General features: G+C 36.3%; 3 protein-coding genes and 1 long non-coding RNA gene across 5 annotated transcripts; 2 read left to right on the top strand and 2 right to left on the bottom strand.

The window, feature by feature from the left end:
* Positions 1-6,169: 6,169 nt before the first annotated feature.
* On the top strand, positions 6,170-10,556 carry LOC115242245. Its single transcript, XM_029818388.1, has 2 exons — positions 6,170-6,283; positions 9,852-10,556. Exons 1-2 carry the CDS (start codon positions 6,170-6,172, stop codon positions 10,554-10,556), a joined length of 819 nt encoding a protein of 272 aa, XP_029674248.1.
* Positions 10,557-14,177: 3,621 nt separating this feature from the next.
* Positions 14,178-16,095, top strand: LOC115242249 (beta-1,3-galactosyltransferase 5). The gene is made up of 2 exons (XM_029818395.1): positions 14,178-14,267; positions 14,346-16,095. The coding sequence occupies exon 2, from the start codon at positions 14,495-14,497 to the stop codon at positions 15,581-15,583; it is 1,089 nt and encodes a 362-aa protein (XP_029674255.1). The 5' UTR covers positions 14,178-14,267; positions 14,346-14,494; the 3' UTR covers positions 15,584-16,095.
* A 12-nt stretch (positions 16,096-16,107) lies between these two features.
* LOC115242248 (protein angel) lies at positions 16,108-19,841 on the bottom strand. Of its 2 annotated transcripts, none has more exons than XM_029818392.1 (6): positions 19,781-19,841; positions 19,129-19,532; positions 18,875-19,049; positions 18,414-18,787; positions 18,105-18,351; positions 16,108-17,808 (listed from the first exon to the last, which is right to left on the bottom strand). In XM_029818392.1, the coding sequence occupies exons 1-6, from the start codon at positions 19,805-19,807 to the stop codon at positions 17,395-17,397; spliced, it is 1,641 nt and encodes a 546-aa protein (XP_029674252.1). In that variant the 5' UTR covers positions 19,808-19,841; the 3' UTR covers positions 16,108-17,394. The 2 variants fall into 2 exon arrangements, with proteins under 2 accessions (XP_029674252.1, XP_029674253.1); XM_029818393.1 differs by having other exon boundaries at positions 18,875-19,053; positions 19,157-19,532; positions 19,781-19,838.
* A 300-nt stretch (positions 19,842-20,141) lies between these two features.
* Positions 20,142-21,417, bottom strand: LOC115242250. Its single transcript, XR_003885028.1, has 3 exons — positions 21,015-21,417; positions 20,728-20,865; positions 20,142-20,629 (listed from the first exon to the last, which is right to left on the bottom strand). It is a non-coding gene; the product is annotated as an uncharacterized LOC115242250 (long non-coding RNA).
* Between the last annotated feature and the right edge of the window lie 1,076 nt (positions 21,418-22,493).

Raw genomic sequence — 22,493 nt, 5'->3', positions numbered from 1 at the left:
AGACTTAAGACTTAAGAATTTCAACCATACGGAATTTTCAGCGTAGCTTACGTTTCAATATGGCTGCCTTACTGTTCGACCGTGATTGGTCAATTCGCTTACGTCTTAAGTCTTAGGACCGTGGCACATAGAAAAACTTAAGCAGTAAAGGCTGGTTTATGCAGGCCGTAACTGTTAATTTATGCCGGAACCGTTAAAGTTTAACACTAGGATTACAATGCTTTTGTTCATAATGGCATTATGAACAAAAGCATTGTAATCCTAGTGTTAAACTTTAACGGTTCCGGCATAAATTAACAGTTATGGCCTGCATAAATCAGCCTTAACGGTAACGAGTTACTTTTATAAAGTAACGTTCCCAACTCTGCATTTTATATAATCATATAAAAAATTTAATTATGAACCTATATTACAGTTTATATTTAATAAAATCTTATATTAGAGTTAAGTTATTGTTTATGTTAAGTAAATTATTGTTTACTTTTTCTACTACTAATCATGTTTTATATTTCTATAAATTAATTTATTTTGTTATATCTGGTTTTATATTTTTGTACAAAAATATATATTAATATCAATATATTTTTAATGCTATTTTTTATTCACTATTATATTACAATTAATAAATAAATAACTTTTGTATTTGTCTTTTTTTGTAAATTGCGTTAATAAAATAATGTCAAAGACATTGACAATTGTGCTATTTCTCTATCCCGGTGATATGATACACGAAGGGTGCCATTACTATTATAGTAACGAAGCAACAAGTTACCAAGTCTAACAGGCACCCTGGTCTTACATCTTCTGTATTTATATTCACTCTGTTACCTATTATTCTACTATTATTATTGATCAACATACAATATTTAATTGCACGTATAATTTTAACTATAATTTAAACATATATATGCACATATGTATATATACAAATATAAAATTCTCAAAAAATAGGCGCCCGTTAGTCTTGTTGCATTACTGCTTTCTGCCACGAGAGGCCAGAAAGCATTTTCAGGTTGTATCTCGACCGTAAAGCGATACGTTAGAAGAACAAGGACAGCACGCGATTGTCGCTCCTTGTCTAGATTTATCTTTCAACGATCGCATCTGTGTGCTCAACGTATCGATATTTGTGCCTTCACGGATACTACACACATACGCGATGAAAGAGAAAGACAAAGATGGCGCGATCATCTCTCTTTGTCAAGCGATCAGTGTACTACCCCAATGTTACATTTGTGAATTGATAAATTTTTTAATTACGTGCAAATAAGTTTATTTTATAAATGTAGCGCGCATGCGCAAAGTATACTCAGGGCTCCAGCCCACAGAGAGCGCGTCGATGCGTAAGGCCGGATTTACAATAGGTGTAGTAAGCCTTAAGCCGTAAAAATATTATCAATAATAATTGATTATTTTCCTTACAATTGACTGTGATTAATCAATTTCTTATGGCTTGAGGCTTACTATACCTATTGTAGATCTGGGCTAAGGGTAAGGCCGATATTACATTCGTCGTACGACAAACTTTTTAAGCATATTGATTGGCTGCAAAATAGAAACTTTCTTGAGTCTCTAGAAATTAGCTAATTAATGCGCTTAAAAAGTTTGTCGTACGACAAATGTAATATCACCCTAAAGTCTGTATCAGACTACGCATTGAAGATTGAGATTCAAGATTCAAGATTATAATTTGACCAATCAGGACAAAATTTTAGTCCCTTTTGTTCTGATTAGTCAAATTCCAATCTTTGATCTTCAATCTTCAATTTTCAATGCGTAGTCTGATACGAGCTTAACGCGTGGCGGAAATCGTCACGCGTCTCAAAGTATGAGCATACTTTGCGCATGCGCACTACAATTATAAAATAAACTTATTTTGCATGTAATTAAAAAATTTATCAATTCACAAACGTAACATTGGTATATTTGTAAATCACAAACGATTTCCTGTCGATTACAGTTATCAGTTATCATAAAATCTGTTTATTACTAAAAAATATCGGCTGACATCATGACTAAACTAAAATTGTTAATTACAAAAAACCTAATTTGTCACAAACGTTAAAAACAGGCTCACAATCAATCACAAACGATTTACAAACGAAATACACTCAAAAAAATTAAAAATAATCATGTTTAATAATTTCTTCCGGCTAGCTTCATGTAGGTGTGTACTACCACTATCGAAAAGATCGAAAAGATCGAAAAGTGGATGTAGCACGGATATGAACCAAATGATCGGCAGTATCGAAAAGTGGATGTGGGTAAGTGTTTCCAATTCCTAAAAGTGGATGCATGGCGCTGCTCTACGGCCTAGAAAAAGCGTCCCACAAAAATCGCCGGCATTGCCTCTCTCAGGCTTCTCTCTGGTCCTAGCTTTCGGCGTCCCTGGGGTATAGCCGGTGGAAGCAGATTGCCCTATAAAAAATAGAGAGCTATTCTTTTCTCACTAATTGAGGTATAGTAAGAAAAGAGCATTGTCGAGACGTAACAATGCTAATATTTTTCACTTTTCACGTTTCCGCCCTAGGGAAAAAGTTACATGATCGGTACCCTGTTATTGGCTCACAGATCGATTCTTTGCATTGCGTTATGGGTAATCGGGGCTCATGACTTTGGGCCCGAGCACAGACTTTTGCATAAGCGCATAACCATAAAGCCTATCACACACAAATTGGCATAGCTGCATATGCATAGCATAAGACCGTCTGGACCAATGAGCATGCTATGTAAATCAATATGGCGATTTTATTTCGATACTTATTGGTCCAGACGGTCTTATGCTATGCATATGCAATTATGTCAATTTGTGTGTGATAGGCTTAAGCATAAGGAAATTGATTGGTCCATAAGCATATGCATAAGGAAATGGACCAATCAATTTCCTTATGCTTATGTTTATGCGCTTATGCAAAAGTCTGTGCTCGGGCCCTAAGTGTCGATCTATAATAGGTGATTTAAGCCCTAAGTCTTAAAAAATTGACCAATCACAATCAAGTATGAGGAGAATACTCGACTGTGATGAGTCAATTTCTTAAGGCTTAGGGCTTAAACCACCTATTGTAGATCGGCACTAAAAAGGCCATCGCACAAAATTCCGTAAGGACATAAAACGTAAGCGTAAGAAAATTGACCAATCCTAATCAAGTATTGAGCTTTCTGTAAAAGTGGAGGGGTTAGTCCGGATCTACAATAGATGTAGTTAGAGTTCTATATAATCAGAGAAGCGACATTGTTACCCCCTCCATGCTTCCCATGATCGCCATGTTGGTCCCGCATCTGCTCATTTGTAATCTAAAATGTCTTGAAAATGTCTCAGAGATATTTAAAATGTTTTTTTTTAGAAAATAATATTACTTGGCGTCGGGACGCTACCGCGTCGCTTGACAAATATATTTTTTTCTCATTTACGGTACGCCGGTTGCGGTTAGTTTGCACGTAGGATTCATTACGGGACCAACATAGGGCGCGTTCCATTTAACGAGCGCAACGCTCGCGAGCATCATGTCTTTCTTCTTCTTTTTCTTCTATTTTTTGGCAAGGAACAGAGTACATCTCCGTTCATGCTGCCAGAGAGCCATCTCAACTTAGTTTACGAGGATGAGAACACAGCGCACGCGCGCCAAAGCAAGGCTCCAATTTGTCGAGTCAAATCAAAATGTTATTCAAGCGTAGGAAGGAAACAATAGGAGCGACAATTTTATAGGATGGAAATTTTAAAAGCTCAAAAATGTCATAGGGGGGAGGAACTCTAAGGCCTCGCTCGACGGCAGAGAGGAGCGAGCCACGTTGTGCGGAGAGCAGCGGACAGGACCAAAGGACATGGCCAATATCCTGTTGCGGAGCCCCGCAATCGCATGCGGGAGAGTCCACAATGTTGCACCTAAAAAGACTATAGTTTAGATTGTAATGATTAGAGCGAATTCGTGCGACAGTCACCACCCCAACGCGATCGAGAGAATGACTGTAAAACCATGCATTAGGCGAAAAAGATGGATACAGTCTAAAGTACTGGGAGCCTTTCCGGCCTGCTTGGGAAGCGAGAAAGTCCCCTGTAGTCTTAATATATCTATCTCGAGCAAGTGAGTAGAAGTCCGTATGAGGAGGGAGATACTCCGAAGGCTCACCCTCCCTCACAGCCCGCCCAGCAAGGAGATCCGCCGTTTCGTTACCCAGGATACCCACGTGCGTGGGGATCCATGTCAAAATAACATCAATACCCTGGAGAGAGGCCGACCTCAGCTTATTTTTGAGAACAAGGACGAGATAGCTGTAATCTCTGTCAATTCTGCTGGAAGAAATGATATCAATCACACTGCGGGAGTCTGAGAATATCGTCACCTTGTCAACACCATTTTCGAGGATGTATTCCATCGCGTGAATGATGGCCATGCATTCACCTGAATACACAGAGGAGCTACAGTCAGCCCTAAACATTTTTTGAATGTGGATAGACGGCGAAAAGACTCCAATGCTAACACAATCCCCAGGTTCCTTCTTGGAAGCATCCGTGAAGATAAGCTGAAAAGCAAGCTGAGGAAACGGAGCCCGGCGAATCCCCTCCACCACAAGGGGAGAGGTAACCTCGGAAGTTGGAGTAAAGGATAAGGTTTCATAAGAGAAAAGATGCATAGGAACCTTAGAAAAAGAGGCGATTCTACGTTTGTATTCTTTATTCAGGTAAAAGGCTCTATACAGAAGAAATCTGTTGAACAGGTTATATTTGTTGTTGTTAACAAGAGCAGCCTAAAGATCATAAAGCTTTTCAATAAGAAGGTTGTCCCTAAGTGCAAAAGATGGCAAAATAAATTTCGATGTCAAAAAAGTAAAACGATGTCTAATTGGACTAATACCTGACTCTGCATAAACCACATTAGTAGGGCTAGTCTGTCTCAGGCCCATACAGTAGCGAAGGGCCCTACGCTGAGTCCTCTCCAAGAGTTCCACTAGACCAGAATTATGCAAGGGAAATATAAAAGAGCCATATTCAATAGAGCCCCGAACGAGAGCTTTAAAAACGCAGAGAAGGGTCCTGGGGTCCGCTCCCCACTACACCCCCCTCAGTGATTTCAAGATGTTGGAAAGTTTCCCGCACTTGTTTACCAGATAAAGGGCATGAGTTTTGCCGCTGAGAGCGGGATCAAGATAGATGCCAAGAAACTTATGCGATTGGACCGAGCCAATAGCAGCTTCAATTGCCGTTCAGCTCGATTGAAAAACTCAGGGGATTAACTCTTTTTTTGGTAAATACCATGAGGTCCGACTTAGACGGGGAGACAGACAAACCCCTAGCAAGCAAGAACCGCGACAGGCCATCAACCGATCTTTCCAAGGATCTGAGGGCGATCTTGGGATCAGAGGATTCGGTATAGAGTGCAATGTCGTCCGCGAACTGAACGATCCGACAGTCACGGGAGAGATATTGTTTACAGCCAGAGACATATAAATTAAATAGAAGAGGGCTCAATATGGAGCCCTGTGGAACTCCCTTATCCGAAACAAAGTGAGGGGAAATCTCGCCGTTGAAGACAAATTGGATATTTCTATAATTAACTAGTTGACATATGAACCAGCAAATTTTCGGGGGGAGTCCCAAGTCAACGAGATCCCTGACCAAAATATATTAGGGACGACATTATCAAACGCCCCCTGGACATCCAGAAATAGACACGCCGTTGATCGTCCCGAGACAAATCCGCCATGAACATCAGTCGTCAAGACACCCAAGTTGTCCGAACATGACCTCCCTCTACGGAACCCGAACTGAAAAGGGGGAGAACCCCCAGGGATTCCACCTACCAGTCCAAACGGGTCAGAATAAACTTTTCCAAAACTTTCAAAAGACAAGAGGTGAAAGAAATAGGCCGATATTTTCCCGGGGTGGATTTTGGGATGAAAAAGACCAGGGAGTGATGCCATGAAGCCGGGAAAAGACCATCCTCCAGAAGTTTGGGGTCCGCTCCCCACTACACCCCCCTCAGTGATTTCAAGATGTTGGAAAGTTTCCCGCACTTGTTTACCAGATAAAGGACATGAGTTTTGCCGCTGAGAGCGGGATCAAGATAGACGCCAAGAAACTTATGCGATTGGACCGAGCCAATAGCAGCTTCAATTGCCGTTCAGCTCGATTGAAAAACTCAGGGGATTAACTCTTTTTTTGGTAAATACCATGAGGTCCGACTTAGACGGGGAGACAGACAAACCCCTAGCAAGCAAGAACCGCGACAGGCCATCAACCGATCTTTCCAAGGATCTGAGGGCGATCTTGGGATCAGAGGATTCGGTATAGAGTGCAATGTCGTCCGCGAACTGAACAATCCGACAGTCATGGGAGAGATATTGTTTACAGCCAGAGACATACAAATTAAATAAAAGAGGGCTCAATATGGAGGAAATCATATAGTAATCTATTTGGTCGAGACCCGGAGAGGAGCGTTTTTTTGCATTTCGAACCACTGACAAAAGTTCCCTGAGGGTGAAGGGACTATCAAACATCCTGCAGGAGTAATTAGGGGGGGAGTCACTAAGAGAAGAGTAGACCCTATGAAGAGAGGATGGAGGACATAAGGTGTTGATGGAGCGTCGAATTTCCTCTAAAATACGGTAGTTAGAGCTAGAGGAAGGAGTAGCGATGCCCAAGTAATTCTTAAATCGCTTAATAACTTTCCAGATGTAGGTGACAGGAGTGTTAGGATTGAGATTTTGGCAAAAGTCTCTCTATCCTTTTCTTTTTTCACATTTTAAAATGCGTCTAGAGATAGCTTCCTGTTTTTAAAAGCGAGAAAATTAGAATATGAGGGAGACTTCTTGAAAGCTGAGAGAAGCCCACGTCTAATGTCAACCGCCGCCTGGCAAGAGTCATTCCACAAGGGGGCCGGCAAAGTGGTTCGTTTTTTATGGTGACGAGAGGGTTCCTCAGAGGAACCTCTCCCCGCTTTCCGAGGCAGACAGCTCCTCAAGTGGCGGGTAAAAATCTCATATCTATTTTCTGCGTTTAACGCAGGGTTGCTTAAGGATTCATTGAGGCCGCACAAACCATTACTCAAGCTCTCGGCGAATTGCTCCCTCTCAGCCGCAGTCAGTCTAATTCTATGGGAGAAAAATTTTCTCTTTATAATGTGGCAGTTAAATCTAATTTCTGTCGGAAAGTTGGTCACTAAGATGAGTATAGTCGAGCACACTCCACTCGCACAAGTCGATGACAGAGGAGGACACAGAAGCAAGATCTATCGCCGCCCTCTCCCCGCAGTGCTGACAACGGGGATGTCACTTGCATTGGGCCTTCAAGTGCCCATAACGAATGTGAAACAGAGCGAAGTTTTTGTAACGAAAGGCTCGACAGAATGCCTAATCATAAACAAATATATATGTCTAGGGAGCAATTGGCCCTTTAAGGTAATTAAAACGGTCTTACAAGGTATCAATGTAGACTCCTGACCATCAGAGAAGGAGGACAGCGAAACGTCCGTGCTCCTTCGTCTTCTGTTGAGCCTTTTTACGGAGGTGACCACAACACCACTGTTAATGCTCCTGCGAATCTCCTCGTCGAGCAAATCGAGGGGAACATTACGAATAATGCCCTTTCTTGTTGTTCTGAAAAGAGGAATATAGGCATTGTATCTTTTTGTTTTAAGGATAGGATTAGAGATCAAGCTGTTTGCCGCCTCTCGAGACTTTAACTGTATACTTATCTTAGAAAAACCAATCTTTTTAATCTCTAGAATGTCTTTTTTTGAAATAGAATAGAGAAGGCGACCAACCGCGATAGGGTCGATTGAAGACGTGGAATTTTCCGAAGATTGGATAATAACATCGAAGGGGCCCTGCGAGGTTCTATCATACTTATTTGTATTCGAAAGAGACGAAAGGTCAAATTCACTTCTATTAACAAAAGAGTCACAAACATGTTTACCTGAGCTCGAGTCATCCGTCTCTCCCATCCCGTCGCTACCACCTACCGGAGAAGGCAAATTCCTCTCCATTTTTTGCGCTTATTAGGAATATTAGATTTAATGGACTTATAATTTAAAATATCACAGGCTTCCATGGGCGGAAAGGCTCCCCCCGTCAAAACATGAGAGTCGGACTGAGAATTAGATGCAACATTGTTAGCAGATTCGGATTCAGTCTCCATAATATCGTCAGATTCAAGAGGGAAGGGGGGAAGGGAAGACGCAATAGAGTCAAGTCTGTCCTCGTCATTAGCAGATTGCACGTTATTAATTACTAAAGAAGCAGTTGCTAAAAGCTTTGGTTTAAGCGAAGGACCCTCCTTAGGGTCCTGGGTCGGCATAATAGCAGGAAAAATTGCCTGGCCGGAAAACCGGCCGGCGGCAATGGCGAGTTACTACGCACCACAGAAGCGCAAAAGCACGCAAACAATAAATAAATAAAGTAAGAGATGATAGTTCACAGTCAGATTCGAGCAGTATAACATGCAGCACTATAAATGTTACTAAAAAGTTGAGATGGGCTTCAAAAACTGTTCTCGCACTAATTCAGTTCAAGGCTCACCAAGTAGCATGTGTTCACCGTATCACCGACTTGGCTCGAATCATCATCTGTCTTTGTTTAACTTTCGGTGAACAACAAAGATGAAATGATACCGTGAGCGTTGCGATCATTAAATGGAACGGGCCCATGGCGGTCAGCCAATCAGCAAGCGGAACGCCATTGCTGCTTCTCTGATTATATAGGACTCTACTCATTAGGCCCTGCGCACAATAGAGATAATATTAGGAATACGAATAAAATATTAAATATCAGGAGGAGCAATTTGGAATTATTTTACTTCAAACGGAACGGAATGGATTAACGCATAATGAAATAAAAAAAATAATATTAGAAATGATCATTAAATGGAACGGGCCCATGGCGGTCAGCCAATCAGCAAGCGGAACGCCATTGCTGCTTCTCTGATTATATAGGACTCTACTCATTAGGCCCTGCGCACAATAGAGATAATATTAGGAATACGAATAAAATATTAAATATCAGGAGGAGCAATATGGAATTATTTTACTTCAAACAAGGAAACGAAATGTATTAATTATTTATAATTTTTATTTTTTTATTTCATGCGTTAATCCATTCCGTTCCGTTGTTTGAAGTAAAATAATTCCAAATTGCTTCTCATGATATTTAATATTTTATTTCTATTCCTAATATTTTCTCTATTGCGTGCAGGGCCTTACGCTCCATGGGGATGTAAGGGTGCGAACCCATGCAGCGGAATAGCGTAACGCGGAACAAAAGCGGAACCAATCACGAGCGTTCCGCAGTTTTTGCAACGTGGATTTCAAGTTATTTTATATCTTGTATAAAAAAATAATTGTTTTTAAGAAAAATTATGTAATTATTTACAATGTATTTTTTAAGACAATTATTTGTTTTTTTCTTTACACTAATTAATTTGTCACATTATTCTGTTCATAAAAGTATTACGGTAAGATTATCAAAAACTGAATATTTTACGAGATATTTTATTTTTTATATCAAAATATGTTAGATTAAGATATAAAATAACTCAAAAAGTACTTAATGAAAAAATACTTTATTATAGTGTTTTGAAAAGCTCTCGAGATAAGCTACAAGAATATGTAATAAAAAAGGGGGGTTCCATTTAAGAAAACGTCGATCACATTGACCTCACCTTGAGAAGGTCACTCTTGGTCAAATCCATATTTTTATCATGTGGCCCCCTCCGAACCCTACAACTTTTGTTTGAAACATTTTTTTCGATAAAGCTTACTTTCCGAGATATTTTACAGTTTCAAGTTAAAAAACTCACCCTGTATATTATGCAATTATTGAATATAAATTTCAATTAGTTGGTTTGTATTATATTGCAGGCCCCACCAAATAGTGGATCAAGCTATTACAATTATAAAGGAAGACATAGTATAAATTTAATGGCAATTAATGACGCAAAATATTGTTTTTCGATGTTGGATATTGGTGCTGAAGGTCGACAAAGCGATGGAGGTGTATTTCGAAGAAGCGAAATTGGTATCGGTTTCGAAAATGTAAATATGAATCTACCTGAACCAACTCAAGTGGAAGTAAATGGGCCAGAGCTTCCGTATATATTGGTGGCAGATGAGGCATTTGCTTTAACACCATACATGATGCGACCTTTTCCTCGAAGCAAGCACCTTGACATAAGAAAGAAGATATTTAACTATCGTCTAAGTAGAGCAAGATTAGTAGTCGAAAACGCCTTTGGATTGCTTGCAGCTCGGTGGAGAATTTATCGGAAACCAATTAATACCTCTTTAAGCACAGCGGTGAAAATTGTGCAAGCTACATCAGCTTTGCATAATTATATTATACAATATGAGGCGATGTTACCTCCAGCAGAAAGAATCTACTCCAAGTACAGCACAGAAGATAATGTGAACTTGACTCACACAGGTGCATTTACAGAAATGGATGCGCTCAATACCAATTCACATAGTCGATATGCTGCACAAGTGCGAAATCATCATGCTGATTTTTTTATGAATACCGGTGCACTCGAATGGCAGTGGAATAAGGCCTTGAATAATGATTTTTAAATATACATCATATTTGCTCAATGGTCGCTTTGATACGCATTAGAGGTTTATCGCAGTCCAGGTGTTTGTTAACGATCATCGTAGAAGTTGAAATAAAATACAAATTCTGCACAAGTATCAACACCATTGAGTAAGCTCGCCTTCACGATACGATGAATGTTGATAAATGACAATAACGATACACACTCGTTGGCAAAGAACACGTCCTTGTTTTTTTCTATTTTTTATACATTTAATTTGTATTTAATAACTGAACATAGAAATAAATTCGTTGTTTTGTAAAACATTTAATTTGTTTATCAATTATATATTTTGTGCTTTCGAAAATACTGATAAAATGTAAAAGGAGAATACAAAAGAAGAATACAAAAGAAGGGAGATGAATTATAAATCCAAACGCAGCTTTATTTTATAAAAATATATAAATATCTAATTTTATATAGTATGTAGTAAAATATAACTAAACAATAGTAAAAAATACTGAACATGTAACATCGTTAACATAGGTCACTGACATCGTAGTATTATAATTCCGAATCTGAAATGAAAATATTTATATATGTATCATGTAGAATGGATGTAAAGAAAAGCAGATGAGTCTATACATGCATACGAATACACTTATTGTATGCTTATTATATACTATTATGTATACGCAATCATTACCTAAGTTGTTTTGAACTTCCAGTATCCTGCTGAGAAATTCTATTTGTAATTTTGTTCTCTCTTTGTAAGGGAGCCGACGGAGCCCATCAGCCAAGCTTAATACAAAGCCATGTATCGGATCATTTTGTACAACTGACTCAGTCATCAGTGTCTTAATAAAGGTCTCTTCTAAACTATCTAGATCTGTCTTCGATGATTTTCTTTCTAAAAGAACATATAAATAATATATAAGATTATGATATATAATTTAAAAAATGTATTTTTTAATTCCTAATACGCGAATTCGTTTAATTATGCACAGTTTGATTAACTGTAAATTGTTTATTACAGATTATTATAGAAAAAAAAAATTAAACTATAAGACAAAATGTATATTACTTTACACCTTACAAAAATAATTCAAATTCAGAGATTCAAAAAACATTCAAATAATTCCTAAATGCAATATACCAAAACATTATTAATTTAAAGTAAATTGGCATTAATCATAACTAATTATAATTCATTTTAATTTTAATATTATATACTTACTAATTGTGATAATGTGAATTTAACATTAACATTGCTCATGTTGCTCATGTTGCTGCTTATTTCGAGGTTAGCTTTTATACAATACATGTATGTATAGATGTGTGCGTAGACATTACGCGATCTGCGAAACCTATTCCGCTAGGAACTACGGAAAACGGAACGAAATTGCGGAACGCTCGTGATTGGTTCCGCTCTCGTTCCGCGTTACGCTATTCCGCTCCATGGGTTCGCACCCTAAGGACTTGGAATCTACGTTGCAAAAACTGCGGAACGCTCGTGATCAGTGTAGCCGGAAACAGGTCCCGCGGCTCACGGCTCAGCAATGGAGGGAATAACGCACACAAGCGCGAACCGCGTACGTGTGCGCTCTGCGCTTTGGCTAGCTTCGGAGAGTAGAGAAGAACAGACATATGTTTTCCGTCTTCTTCTCACTTTTTACCGAGCTGGCAACGATGGTTGCGTTCCGATATTCACTGCCAGTACTGAAAATCTATAGCCTACGTCACGTGCACTATAGATTTTCAGTACTGGCAGTGAATATCGGAACGCAACCATCGTTGCCAGCTCGGTAGAAAGTGAGAAGAAGACGGAAAACATATGTCTGTTCTTCTCTACTCTCCGAAGCTAGCCGAAGCGCAGAGCGCACACGTACGCGGTTCGCGCTTGTGTGCGTTATCCCCTCCATTGCTGAGCCGTGAGCCGTGTTTCCGGCTACTATAGACATAGTATATCAAGACCGAGCGTTTGCCTTTATTTAAGGAGTGGTGGCCGATGCCCACGTAGAAAAGGACATACTTGTATATGAAATGTGAAACCTGAAACTATTTCAAAAATGAGTGAAAGTGAATCCATTTATGGGACAACTTTGTCTCAAGAATCTGTTAAAGTGATAGCAGAAAGTATTGGCGTTGGCAATTTCCCAGATGAGGCTGCAAAGGATCTTGCAGAGGATGTTAGCTACAGGCTGAAAGAAATAATTCAGGTTAATTGCGTATACTCAATTCTGTATAATTTGAATCTCTGATAAAAAGACATTAATTTCAAATTTATTAAAAATCATACTTTCAATATATTATTACAATCCTTATTTGTTATATATGTATATATATATATATATATATATACATATATATAAAACATTTTTTCGTTATGCTATATTAAGTTTTATTATAATATAAAAAAGTAATATATTTACATGTAAGGACATATGCGATTTCTTAATTACTTTATATTACTTTAATAATTACTTTATTAATTATTTACACAAATATGTGTTTGCGTAAGATTATAAATATTACAATAATTTGAGAACAAAGAGTGAATGGACTTCCACACCACCCATGAGGTTCCACTAATGGCGCGTTAGATTTTTTTTAACGTGGATCTTCGCCTGTAGCCATATCATACACATTATATTGTGAAATATTCTCTATTATATCTGTTATTTACAGAATGTTTTTTTGTCTTTTGCAAGTGTGATGTCAATTAGTGACAAGAAATTTTTTACACACTTGCCTTTTGCAAGTGTGATGTCAATTCATGACAAGAAATTTTTTACACACGTCCTTGACAAATGTGATGTCTATTACAGATAAAATTTATTTTATAAACATATTAAAAAGTGAACAAAATTATTTATTATATTATATGAATAATAATGCCCATAAAATACAAGTCATTATCTTTTGAACATTATTATTGCATATCATTAGATGTTGAGGGACCAGCAATATCATAAACTGCTAATTTTAACCGTCGGTTAATCTAACCGAGCTTGGTGAAATTGGCCCTAAACCTGCTACATTCGAAAATGCCATTAGAAAATTCACTAGAGTATCTACAATTTCATTTGTCGAAATCTAGTAAATCTGTTCACTTTTGTAATTTTCACTTCGTTTCAAAGATACACAATCGACTCATCCCTATTCTTTTTTATTCAATGGAATAAACACAGAATAAGTTCCATAGACATAGTATATCTAGACCGAGTGTTGAGGAGTGGGGGCCGATGCCCACGTAGAAAAGGACATACTCTGTTTCGTGCTCCTTGCGTTCTCTCTCGCTCGCACAGAGCATAGCGCTCTCTTTCGTCATGCTCCTCAACACTCGGTCTAGATATACTATGTCTATGGTTCCAATATTCACTGTCAGTACACCGAAGCGCAGAGCGCACACGTACGCGGTTTGCGCTTGTGTGCGTGATCCCCTCCATTGCTGAGCCGTGAGCCGCGGGACCTGTTTCCGGCTACACTGCTCGTGATTGGTTCCGATCTCGTTCCGCGTTAAGGTACATTTTCACGAGCCGCTGAAATCGATCGTTTGAGCGACAAAAAGGATCACGTGATCGAAATGGACGAATGAGTGACCACAGTCTGGCCGCTGATTCGTCCATTTATATCACGTGATCCTTTTTGTCGCTCAAACAATCGATTTCAGCGGCTCGTGAAAATGTACCTTTATGCTATTCCGCTGTATTGGTTCGCACAAGCACGGAAAAGAAAAATCTTAAATTTGGTATGTTGATCATGTCAATACAATTCAATTACATCGTATCATTATTAACAAACATTTTTTCCATAAATGATCACAAAGAACAATCCATCTGCCATCGTTATGCCTTCAAAAATAAAATTTGGATGAAGCAATGGTCAAGATAATGCGTGATGCAAGAAGCTACGATTTTACGTTTGCAACTTTTATTATTAATTGATCGTCAATTTTAAATAAGAAGACAGGCAAGTATGGTTTCCAAGCTTGGATTCTTATTGCTGCTTGGTTGTATAGGATGCGTTTTGTTATTTTTTACATTCATGGAGAAAGATTTACGGTCACAGACTTCGAAAACGATTCTAATAAACCCTCAAACGACATACGACATGATGGGCGAATCATCAGGAAATACTAGAATCATAATCGAACCTTCGTGCAATGCTACTTTTCTAATATGGATTATCACATCTTATGCGGGTAATCCCTCAGCCAGAAGCGCTCTACGACGAGCGTATATGGATGAGGAATTACAAACTTTAGGAATTGAAAGAGTATTCCTACTTGGTAAGTTAAATGATGATGCCGAGAAGAAAACACATGTATCGCAGGAAGCATTATTAGATGAGTCAAGACGATTCAGTGACATACTTCAGGGGGATTTCTTAGATACTTATAGAAATTTGACTTACAAACATCTGATGGGCCTTCGATGGGCAACGAATAATTGCAAACGCATTAAATACATTATGAAGATGGACGACGATATAGTTGTAAATATATATGGCATATTAGGAAAGTTACACACAGGTATAATAGAGAAAAATTCCTTAGCTGGTTACATCATGAAGAATATGATCCCTATTCGAGAGCCAGCCAATAAGTGGTATGTAAGCAAAACAGAATATGCGGATAATACTTATCCTGATTTTGTCTCTGGTTGGCTATACATTACAAATTCACAAATGGCGAATAAATTGATCAATTATGCTGAATCTTCCCATAAATACTTTTGGATAGATGATGTATTTGTGACTGGTATTTTGAGAAAAGTTCTATACATAAAGATCCAAGATATCAGTAAGATGTTTACAACAGATTATAGATATTTAGAATGTTGTATAAAGGGGAAAACAAGTCTGTTAAAATGCGAATTCCTAATTGGTCCTAACGGTGGCGATGCAGAATTGCAAGTGAAATTTAAGGAGTTTGCAAAGTTTTGTCATGCAAACTGTTTTATTCGTGCCGAAAATAATCTTATTGGCAAGACCTGTGTAGTTGCATATAAAGAACCGAAATTGTATAAAGGTGCTTTCCAAATAAAACCTGTTAGGTTAGATTAGGAATGTTAAAATTTTATAAAGAAACGGATAGATGTAAATATGAGATTAATAATATTGTGTGCGACCCGGTTGCACCAATCTCATTTTGGGTTTAAGTGAGAGTGAGAACTTTTGGCTTTTGATTATAAGTTAATCAATGATCAAATTATAATCTAAAGCCAAAAGATTCAAGCTTAAAGCCAAAATAAAATTGATGTAACCAAACCAGGCCTAAAAGATATATAGTATTTCCTTGTTTCATGAAAAATTTTCGCTTTATCTAAGACAGGCTCATCCCCAATTTCTTGAACAAAATAATCTCAAATCTTATTTAAAACGTTACAAATGTTTTGAGTTGTTTGATTGATTAGAACAAAAGGAGCAAAAATTTTTTGATAATAAAAAATGGCATATTAGGAGCACTCTTCATAAAACGAGGAAGTACTGTAATTTTATTTGAGAGAATATTTTCTGTTTATTATATTGTATACAAAATTTGTACAGTATCTTACAACATTTTTATTATTACATAATGTTTTATAGAATTGTAGTTGTCTTTTATTTTACCTATTTTTTATGTATTAATAGTTCTTGTATAATAGTTGTTATCACAGTCCTATATATGTGATAATAGTTTCTCTAATTTGCAATATATTAGACATACAGCTGGCACAAATCATGTCAATATTTTTAGCGCAGATATAAACAAGCCTTTGAAAATATTCATAAATTTTTTAAACAAAATTGGGCAGTTAAGACGTCAAATTCTTATCCTTTAATTATCAAAATTTTTTAATTATAATTATTTTTTAATAAACTTTGCTTATGATTACTAAATAGACAGAAGAAAATAAAAATTAAAGTAAAAAGTTACACTCTTCTACAGCTTTTGTGAATACTATATCCAGGGTGTGTTAACTCCTCTTAAAAAGATGAGAACAATTTTCAGCACCACTTGGCTGTTGCTGGAAAAATGCTAAAGCGTGGTTTACACAATGCTTTTTTACTAGCTACTATTATGTTAATGCGCTAGCAGCTAGTAAAGTTGAAATATTTTAACTTGACTGAAATGAATCATGTGACAAAATCGCGTGTGTATGCATATATATATATACATTATAGGATGATATACTATATATGTATATTTATTTATTTCTGTTATAATAATACAGCTGTAGCATACTACGACACAATTTATTTGAAATGTATTACTTACGAGTCTGAAGCATGATTATCTCTTATCATGAGTAAATTAAATAGACAAGAGATTTGTTTATTTTGAGTCTATTTATATGACTAACTTTCTTTAATGACAATATCATTACATCGCAACAATCGTGATATTATCATTAGAAAGTTAAGAATAGACATACAGACAGATTCAGAGTAGGAAAATCTTTATCTATCTAATAATCTGCAATACCTAAATCACTTTTCAGACTTGCAAATACATTCCAAACAAGTCGTAAGTGACAGTAAGCTAACTATAAGACACTCAGCTACCATTAGTAATAAGGAAAAATGCTAGTAATCTATGGAGTCGATAATGCTGTTTGTTTCTAAGCATCTAACTTTCATCTTCACTAAAATATGGAGTTAGCATACCCTGGTTATATTAGAGATAAATATTGCAAATTTGTAGTTTTTGTAAATCAAAGTATATATCTTGCACTTTTGCTTTGAAAAACTAACAATGCACCTGGCATTTCTCATCTTTCAAGTACGATATATATAACTCAACATAACTCTTATAAATTATTAATATTCATAAATAATATTTTAAAGATTTAATTTTATATAATAGAATTAAAAAGATGATATAAAGTTATATTTTAAAGCACAGATTTCTTTCTTGGTAACTGAAAAGTTGCGCCTATACATAAATGATCACTACCTACTACAAAATTTGGTATTTTTGGTAATGCAGTGCATTGGCTTACTGTAGGTAGGGCATATTTCTCTATGGGTTGGATGTTGCTGTAAAATATATAGTCGACCGTAATCCATTTATCCTGATGCGTTGTCGCTTCCTTTTCACCATGTGCGCTTATATGCCTATAAACGCTGCGCATGTTAAAGGGATGTGTTAGAGTGCCGGATGAAAATCTCACGGAATAACCCTTTATGATCTCGATCTGTGTACAACCAGTATTAATGTTGACACTGTTTTGTTGTAGCGTATTTATGTTACAAGATATGGTCATATTCCCATCTCGTTTCTGAAGAGGCAATTCACTGTTTTCCAGCTAGGCAAAAACATAAATAATTAGAGAGATAACTCACAATATATGCTCATAACATGTAGAAGGAAGCTGATAGACTGAAGAAAAAACAAAACATACATAAAATTTAGAATTAAAAGCACATCATAGTATTATAATATAAAAGTATCATTTTATAATCTAACTATATGTAAAAAAGCAGACGCTAGGCATGATAATTATTGATAGTACTCATTAAAATAAACATATTAAAATAGACTTTTAATTTAGCAAGAGAAACTAAAATATTAGTATTCTTGCATGTACCATTAAGAACTTACCATGACTTTACCAGTACCTTCCCTTTGCAATCTTTGAGTCAAGATGTTAAAATGCTGACAATTATCAGTAATGCATAATCGTGATGGTATCAGAGAGTTGGACAAAAAATTATATTGAGAAGGCTCTAAGTTTCGTCCTTTGCCATAATACTCAAATGAACCTTCTGTCAAAAACTTGTAAACGCCTGTAAATGGCTCCAAGTTGAAGTCACCCGTTAATATAATTGGTAAGTATTTTGGGCCCGTCCTGCAGAATTATAAATGTACATATAAAGACCATTAGACATGATAAATATGTTTCACACTTACATCGTGTTTTCAACAAATGCAATTCGTTCTATTTCCGCTAACAAAAGTTGTGTTTGCGCTAATCGTACGTCATTACGTCTTGGATTATATAACAAATGAGTGGTTGCAACTATGACTTGGGTTTCTGGGCTATCTCTGAGGGACAATTTAGCAATTATTCCAACATTGTCTCTATTTAAAAGCTCGATATCAGCTTGATATAACTCCACCTTTGCGTAATCTAGTAAAACAAACTGATTGGAGCGATATAGCAAGAGCAAACCATCCTTCTTATCATTAGTTCTTTTTTTATATAGATACTCATATCCAAGCTGTTTGAATGGAGTTACAAAATCTAATAGATGATCCTCCTGCATTTCCTGAAGGCATATTACCTGGAATATTTAGTAAATATCATAATATTCTTTTACATTTATATTATTATTAAAAATTTGATAGAAATATAGAAAATAAATCCATACATTTGCATCCGCTTCACGTATCTCCTGTATCACCAAAGTTTTTCGAATTTTCCAATTCAAAGCTTTCTTATTATGGCCTTGATACAAATACGAGTGATCTTCTAACAAGTTTTGTGCGAGGATATTAAAGGATAAAAGTCTCAGGATGAAAGAATCTTCTGTATTGCTAATTAATCTATCTAAAAATGTTTAAGAAATTATATTCTTTGGGCAATTGATAAACAGTAATATGTATATCCATTCGGAAATTTTACATTTGAAAAAAAAAGTAACGATCTTTACTTTTTCCGAATCGTTTCCACTTCCTAATAATCTTATATCTTTCTTTATCAATATAATTTCCATGCTTTGTCTCTGCTGCATGTACATTAGTTTTAACACTGTGTGTTACATCTGTGAATGCTCCAGGTTGACAATAAACCAAATTACTTGAAGTTGTGTGAAACGGTACATCGCACATCGTGGTAGTATTATTTTGGCCATAACATGTGCCAAGATAAGATTCCATCTTGGCTTTTGTACATTTTTGATGAAATGCAGGATTATCCATAGAGATAGCGAGGTCGAGATAACCGGAAACTAAAGCTTCCGGAAATGGATTCAGATATAAATTTTCTAGGGATAATCGTTGCAAAAATGGCTCTACCATATACAAAATCTGAGAAAAAATTGTACAATAGATAATGTTTTTATAAACGCGCGCGCAATGAATAAAAATTAAATATTATATCAAGAAAATGTAATCTGTAAAAAAAATATACATAAAATAATCTCAATACGTTATTTAATAAAACTAAATCGTACTTTTATAAAAAAAACGACATAAAGTTTGCGCGCGATTAAAAATTGCCGAAATATATATATATATATATATATTTCGGTAAATGTTTATTTTGATCCGCTCACCTTAAACCTTGATAAAAATACACTCATTCGATGTATTTTTGCATAAAAAGAATGATTTAAAAAGTAAAAATTAAAGATAAAATAAAATCGTCAAAAATGTAGATATTCTAAAAAAATAATTAAATATTACAGATGACGCTTTTGAAGGTTAGGAAAATCTATCATACCGTCGATATGAGATGAGAATGGCCGCGTTCGGCAAAGAGGGCGCGTTCGGCAGAGAAAGCGCTCAGTTATTGTCTTGTCAACACTCGACGTTGATTTGTGCAAAGCGAATATGTCTCTCAAGACGAATTTACATCGCTCATGATTATTTGTTTGAGTGTGCAAATATGCCTGAAGAAACTAACAATAAGTTATATTTTGTATATGTGAGTGCAATTACGTATAAGATAATTACGTTAAGATAATTAAATTACAAGAGTATCGCAGAATGCAACAAGAGGAAAAGTGATTAGATAAAGTGATAAAGTGACAAAATGATAAAATTTTTGGAAAACACTATCTGAAAGCCATGAAACTCAAACTGAATAAGCAGTTTTCTCAATAATAAAACATAAAATTGTTTATATATATAATTCTATGATTTTAAAGAAAATTATATAATGTATCTATTTAATTTATATTAACTATCTGTTTAATTTATATTTATATTTCTTTTATTTTCTACAAGAGACGACATGAAGTATGTATCACTTTAAGAAGTAATTGCATGAAAAGTCGAAAAGGTATACAGAACTGTACATTTTTAGATTTTGTTTTGCATCCAATGGATTTTGCTTTGTGAAAATTATCAAAAATTGTATACAAAATTGTATATTTTATAACCTCTTTCTACGTCTAAAAAATCTGAAAAAAACTTTGATTATTTATGTTTATTTATAATAGCATATTTGTTATAAACAATTAACAATTAAAATCTTTATGTTACTCAAGGCTATAATTACAATTTTTCAATGTCATTGAAATCGATAAGATTTGGTGCCCAATTCGGTTTCTTTTATCATAACTTCGATTCCTGGATCGCGGAACCGATATTCAAGCCACGCACCGAAGGTATGCCATGGGCAACGAAGAACCGTCCGCTGATCAAATATAATTATTAATTATTAGAAAAAAATTACAGTCACAGTATATTACGTATAAACAACATAAATATAAAAAAAAATAGTGTACGTATCTTTCATACAACATAATGATATATACAATATACATACGTATATAATATGCATACCTTTCTCTATTCGTCTTTCCCTCTTCCTCTCTCTCCCTTTTTCATCTTCTTTAATTTCATTTTTTATAATAAATTGTCACACTGTCAAACGATAAATTGTCAAACTATTAAACGACACGAGTGAAGCAAATCACACGAACAAGTGAAGCAAGCGCACGAATGAGACAACCAATCAACATCGCGAGACAACAATGTCAATAACATGTCTTTTTTAGAGAGGGATTTAATGCTTGAGTGAAGAGCCATTGGGCGCGTTCGGCAGAGAAAGCGCTCAGTTATTGTCTTGTCAACACTCGACGTTGATTTGTTGGTTCTAAAAGTGAGAGCCAATCACGTTCGATTGCTACTGAGCGGTTTTCTCTACTGAATGCGCCCAATGCTTTCAGTGCGAAACAAGATCACTGACTACGGACGTTTTCCAGCAAGGTACATAGATGACACAGTGTACTACACATTATCACACGATTGGCTATCAAATACAGAATTTTAAATTCCTTCATTTGACAGCCAATCGTGTGATAATGTGTAGTACACTGTGTCATCTATGTATCTTGCTGGAAAACGCCCTACACGTCAGGGTGCCATTACATGGAGCGCGGAAACGCGGATTAGCGTAACGCGGAACGAGAATGAAACCAATCGCGAGCATTCTGCAGTTTTTGTTACGCGTTTCCGCGCTTCATGTAATGGCACCCGCACCCTTAAGGTGCCATTACATGGCAGCATCCATAGACATAATATATCTAGACCGAGCGTTTGCCTTTATTTAAGGAGTGGGAGTAAAGATGCACGTAGAAAAGGATATCCTCTGTTTCGTGCCCCTTGCGTTCTCTCTCGCTCGCATGTAGCATAACGTACTCTTTTGCTACGCTATATGCGAGTGAGAGAGAATGCATAGGGCACGGAACAGAGTATGTCCTTTTCTACGTGCACCTTGGCCCTCACTCCTCAACACTCGGTCTAGATATACTATGTCTATGCCGATCGCCTTTATTCTTAAGCGGGGAGCACACACTTTTGCATAAGCGCATAATCATAAGCATAAGGAATTTGATTGGTCCATTTCCTTATGCATAAGGAAATTGACCAATCAAATTCCTTATGCTTATGATTATGCGTTTATGCAAAAGTGTGTGCTCCCCGCTTTAGGACTCAAAAGCGTCCCCAAATGGACGCCGCCATCTTATCCAGCAATTTGCCTCCGAGCGTGGGAAATTCAAATGAGTTTGACTAAAACGACGGTCTATGTAAGACTGTAACTGAAACTTACGTTTACGTAACATTTTTGCTGTTATTAATTTAAAAAATCAGGATTAAATGATGAAACAGATCATAAAATAGACCAAAATATTACAAGATTTTATGTTTAATAAGACAATAATTCTTTATTCATTCAATAAAGGTTCCTATCATACGTTTTAATTGCGATAATACAATCAACTTGTCATGATTCGAGGAATTTTTGATTATTTTTTAATA

The sequence above is a fragment of the Formica exsecta genome, unplaced genomic scaffold, assembly GCF_003651465.1.
Source record: "Formica exsecta isolate Colony F162 unplaced genomic scaffold, ASM365146v1 scaffold585, whole genome shotgun sequence".
Taxonomy (NCBI): domain Eukaryota; kingdom Metazoa; phylum Arthropoda; class Insecta; order Hymenoptera; family Formicidae; genus Formica; species Formica exsecta.
The sequence above is the reverse complement of the archived record's forward strand: the minus strand, read 5'-3'. Positions and strand labels throughout refer to the sequence as shown.

Coding starts and splice junctions, on each gene's coding strand:
- LOC115242245 (XM_029818388.1), top strand. CDS start 6,170: ATGAGGTCCGACTTAGACGGGGAGACAGACAAACCCCTAGCAAGCAAG. Junction 6,284..9,851: donor TCTTGGGATCAGAGGATTCG/GTATAGAGTGCA, acceptor ATTATATTGCAG/GCCCCACCAAATAGTGGATC.
- LOC115242248 (XM_029818392.1), bottom strand. CDS start 19,807: ATGAGTGTATTTTTATCAAGGTTTAAG. Junction 18,788..18,874: donor TACGTGAAGCGGATGCAAAT/GTATGGATTTAT, acceptor TAAATATTCCAG/GTAATATGCCTTCAGGAAAT. Junction 17,809..18,104: donor AAGGTACTGGTAAAGTCATG/GTAAGTTCTTAA, acceptor GTTTTTGCCTAG/CTGGAAAACAGTGAATTGCC.
- LOC115242249 (XM_029818395.1), top strand. CDS start 14,495: ATGGTTTCCAAGCTTGGATTCTTATTGCTGCTTGGTTGTATAGGATGC.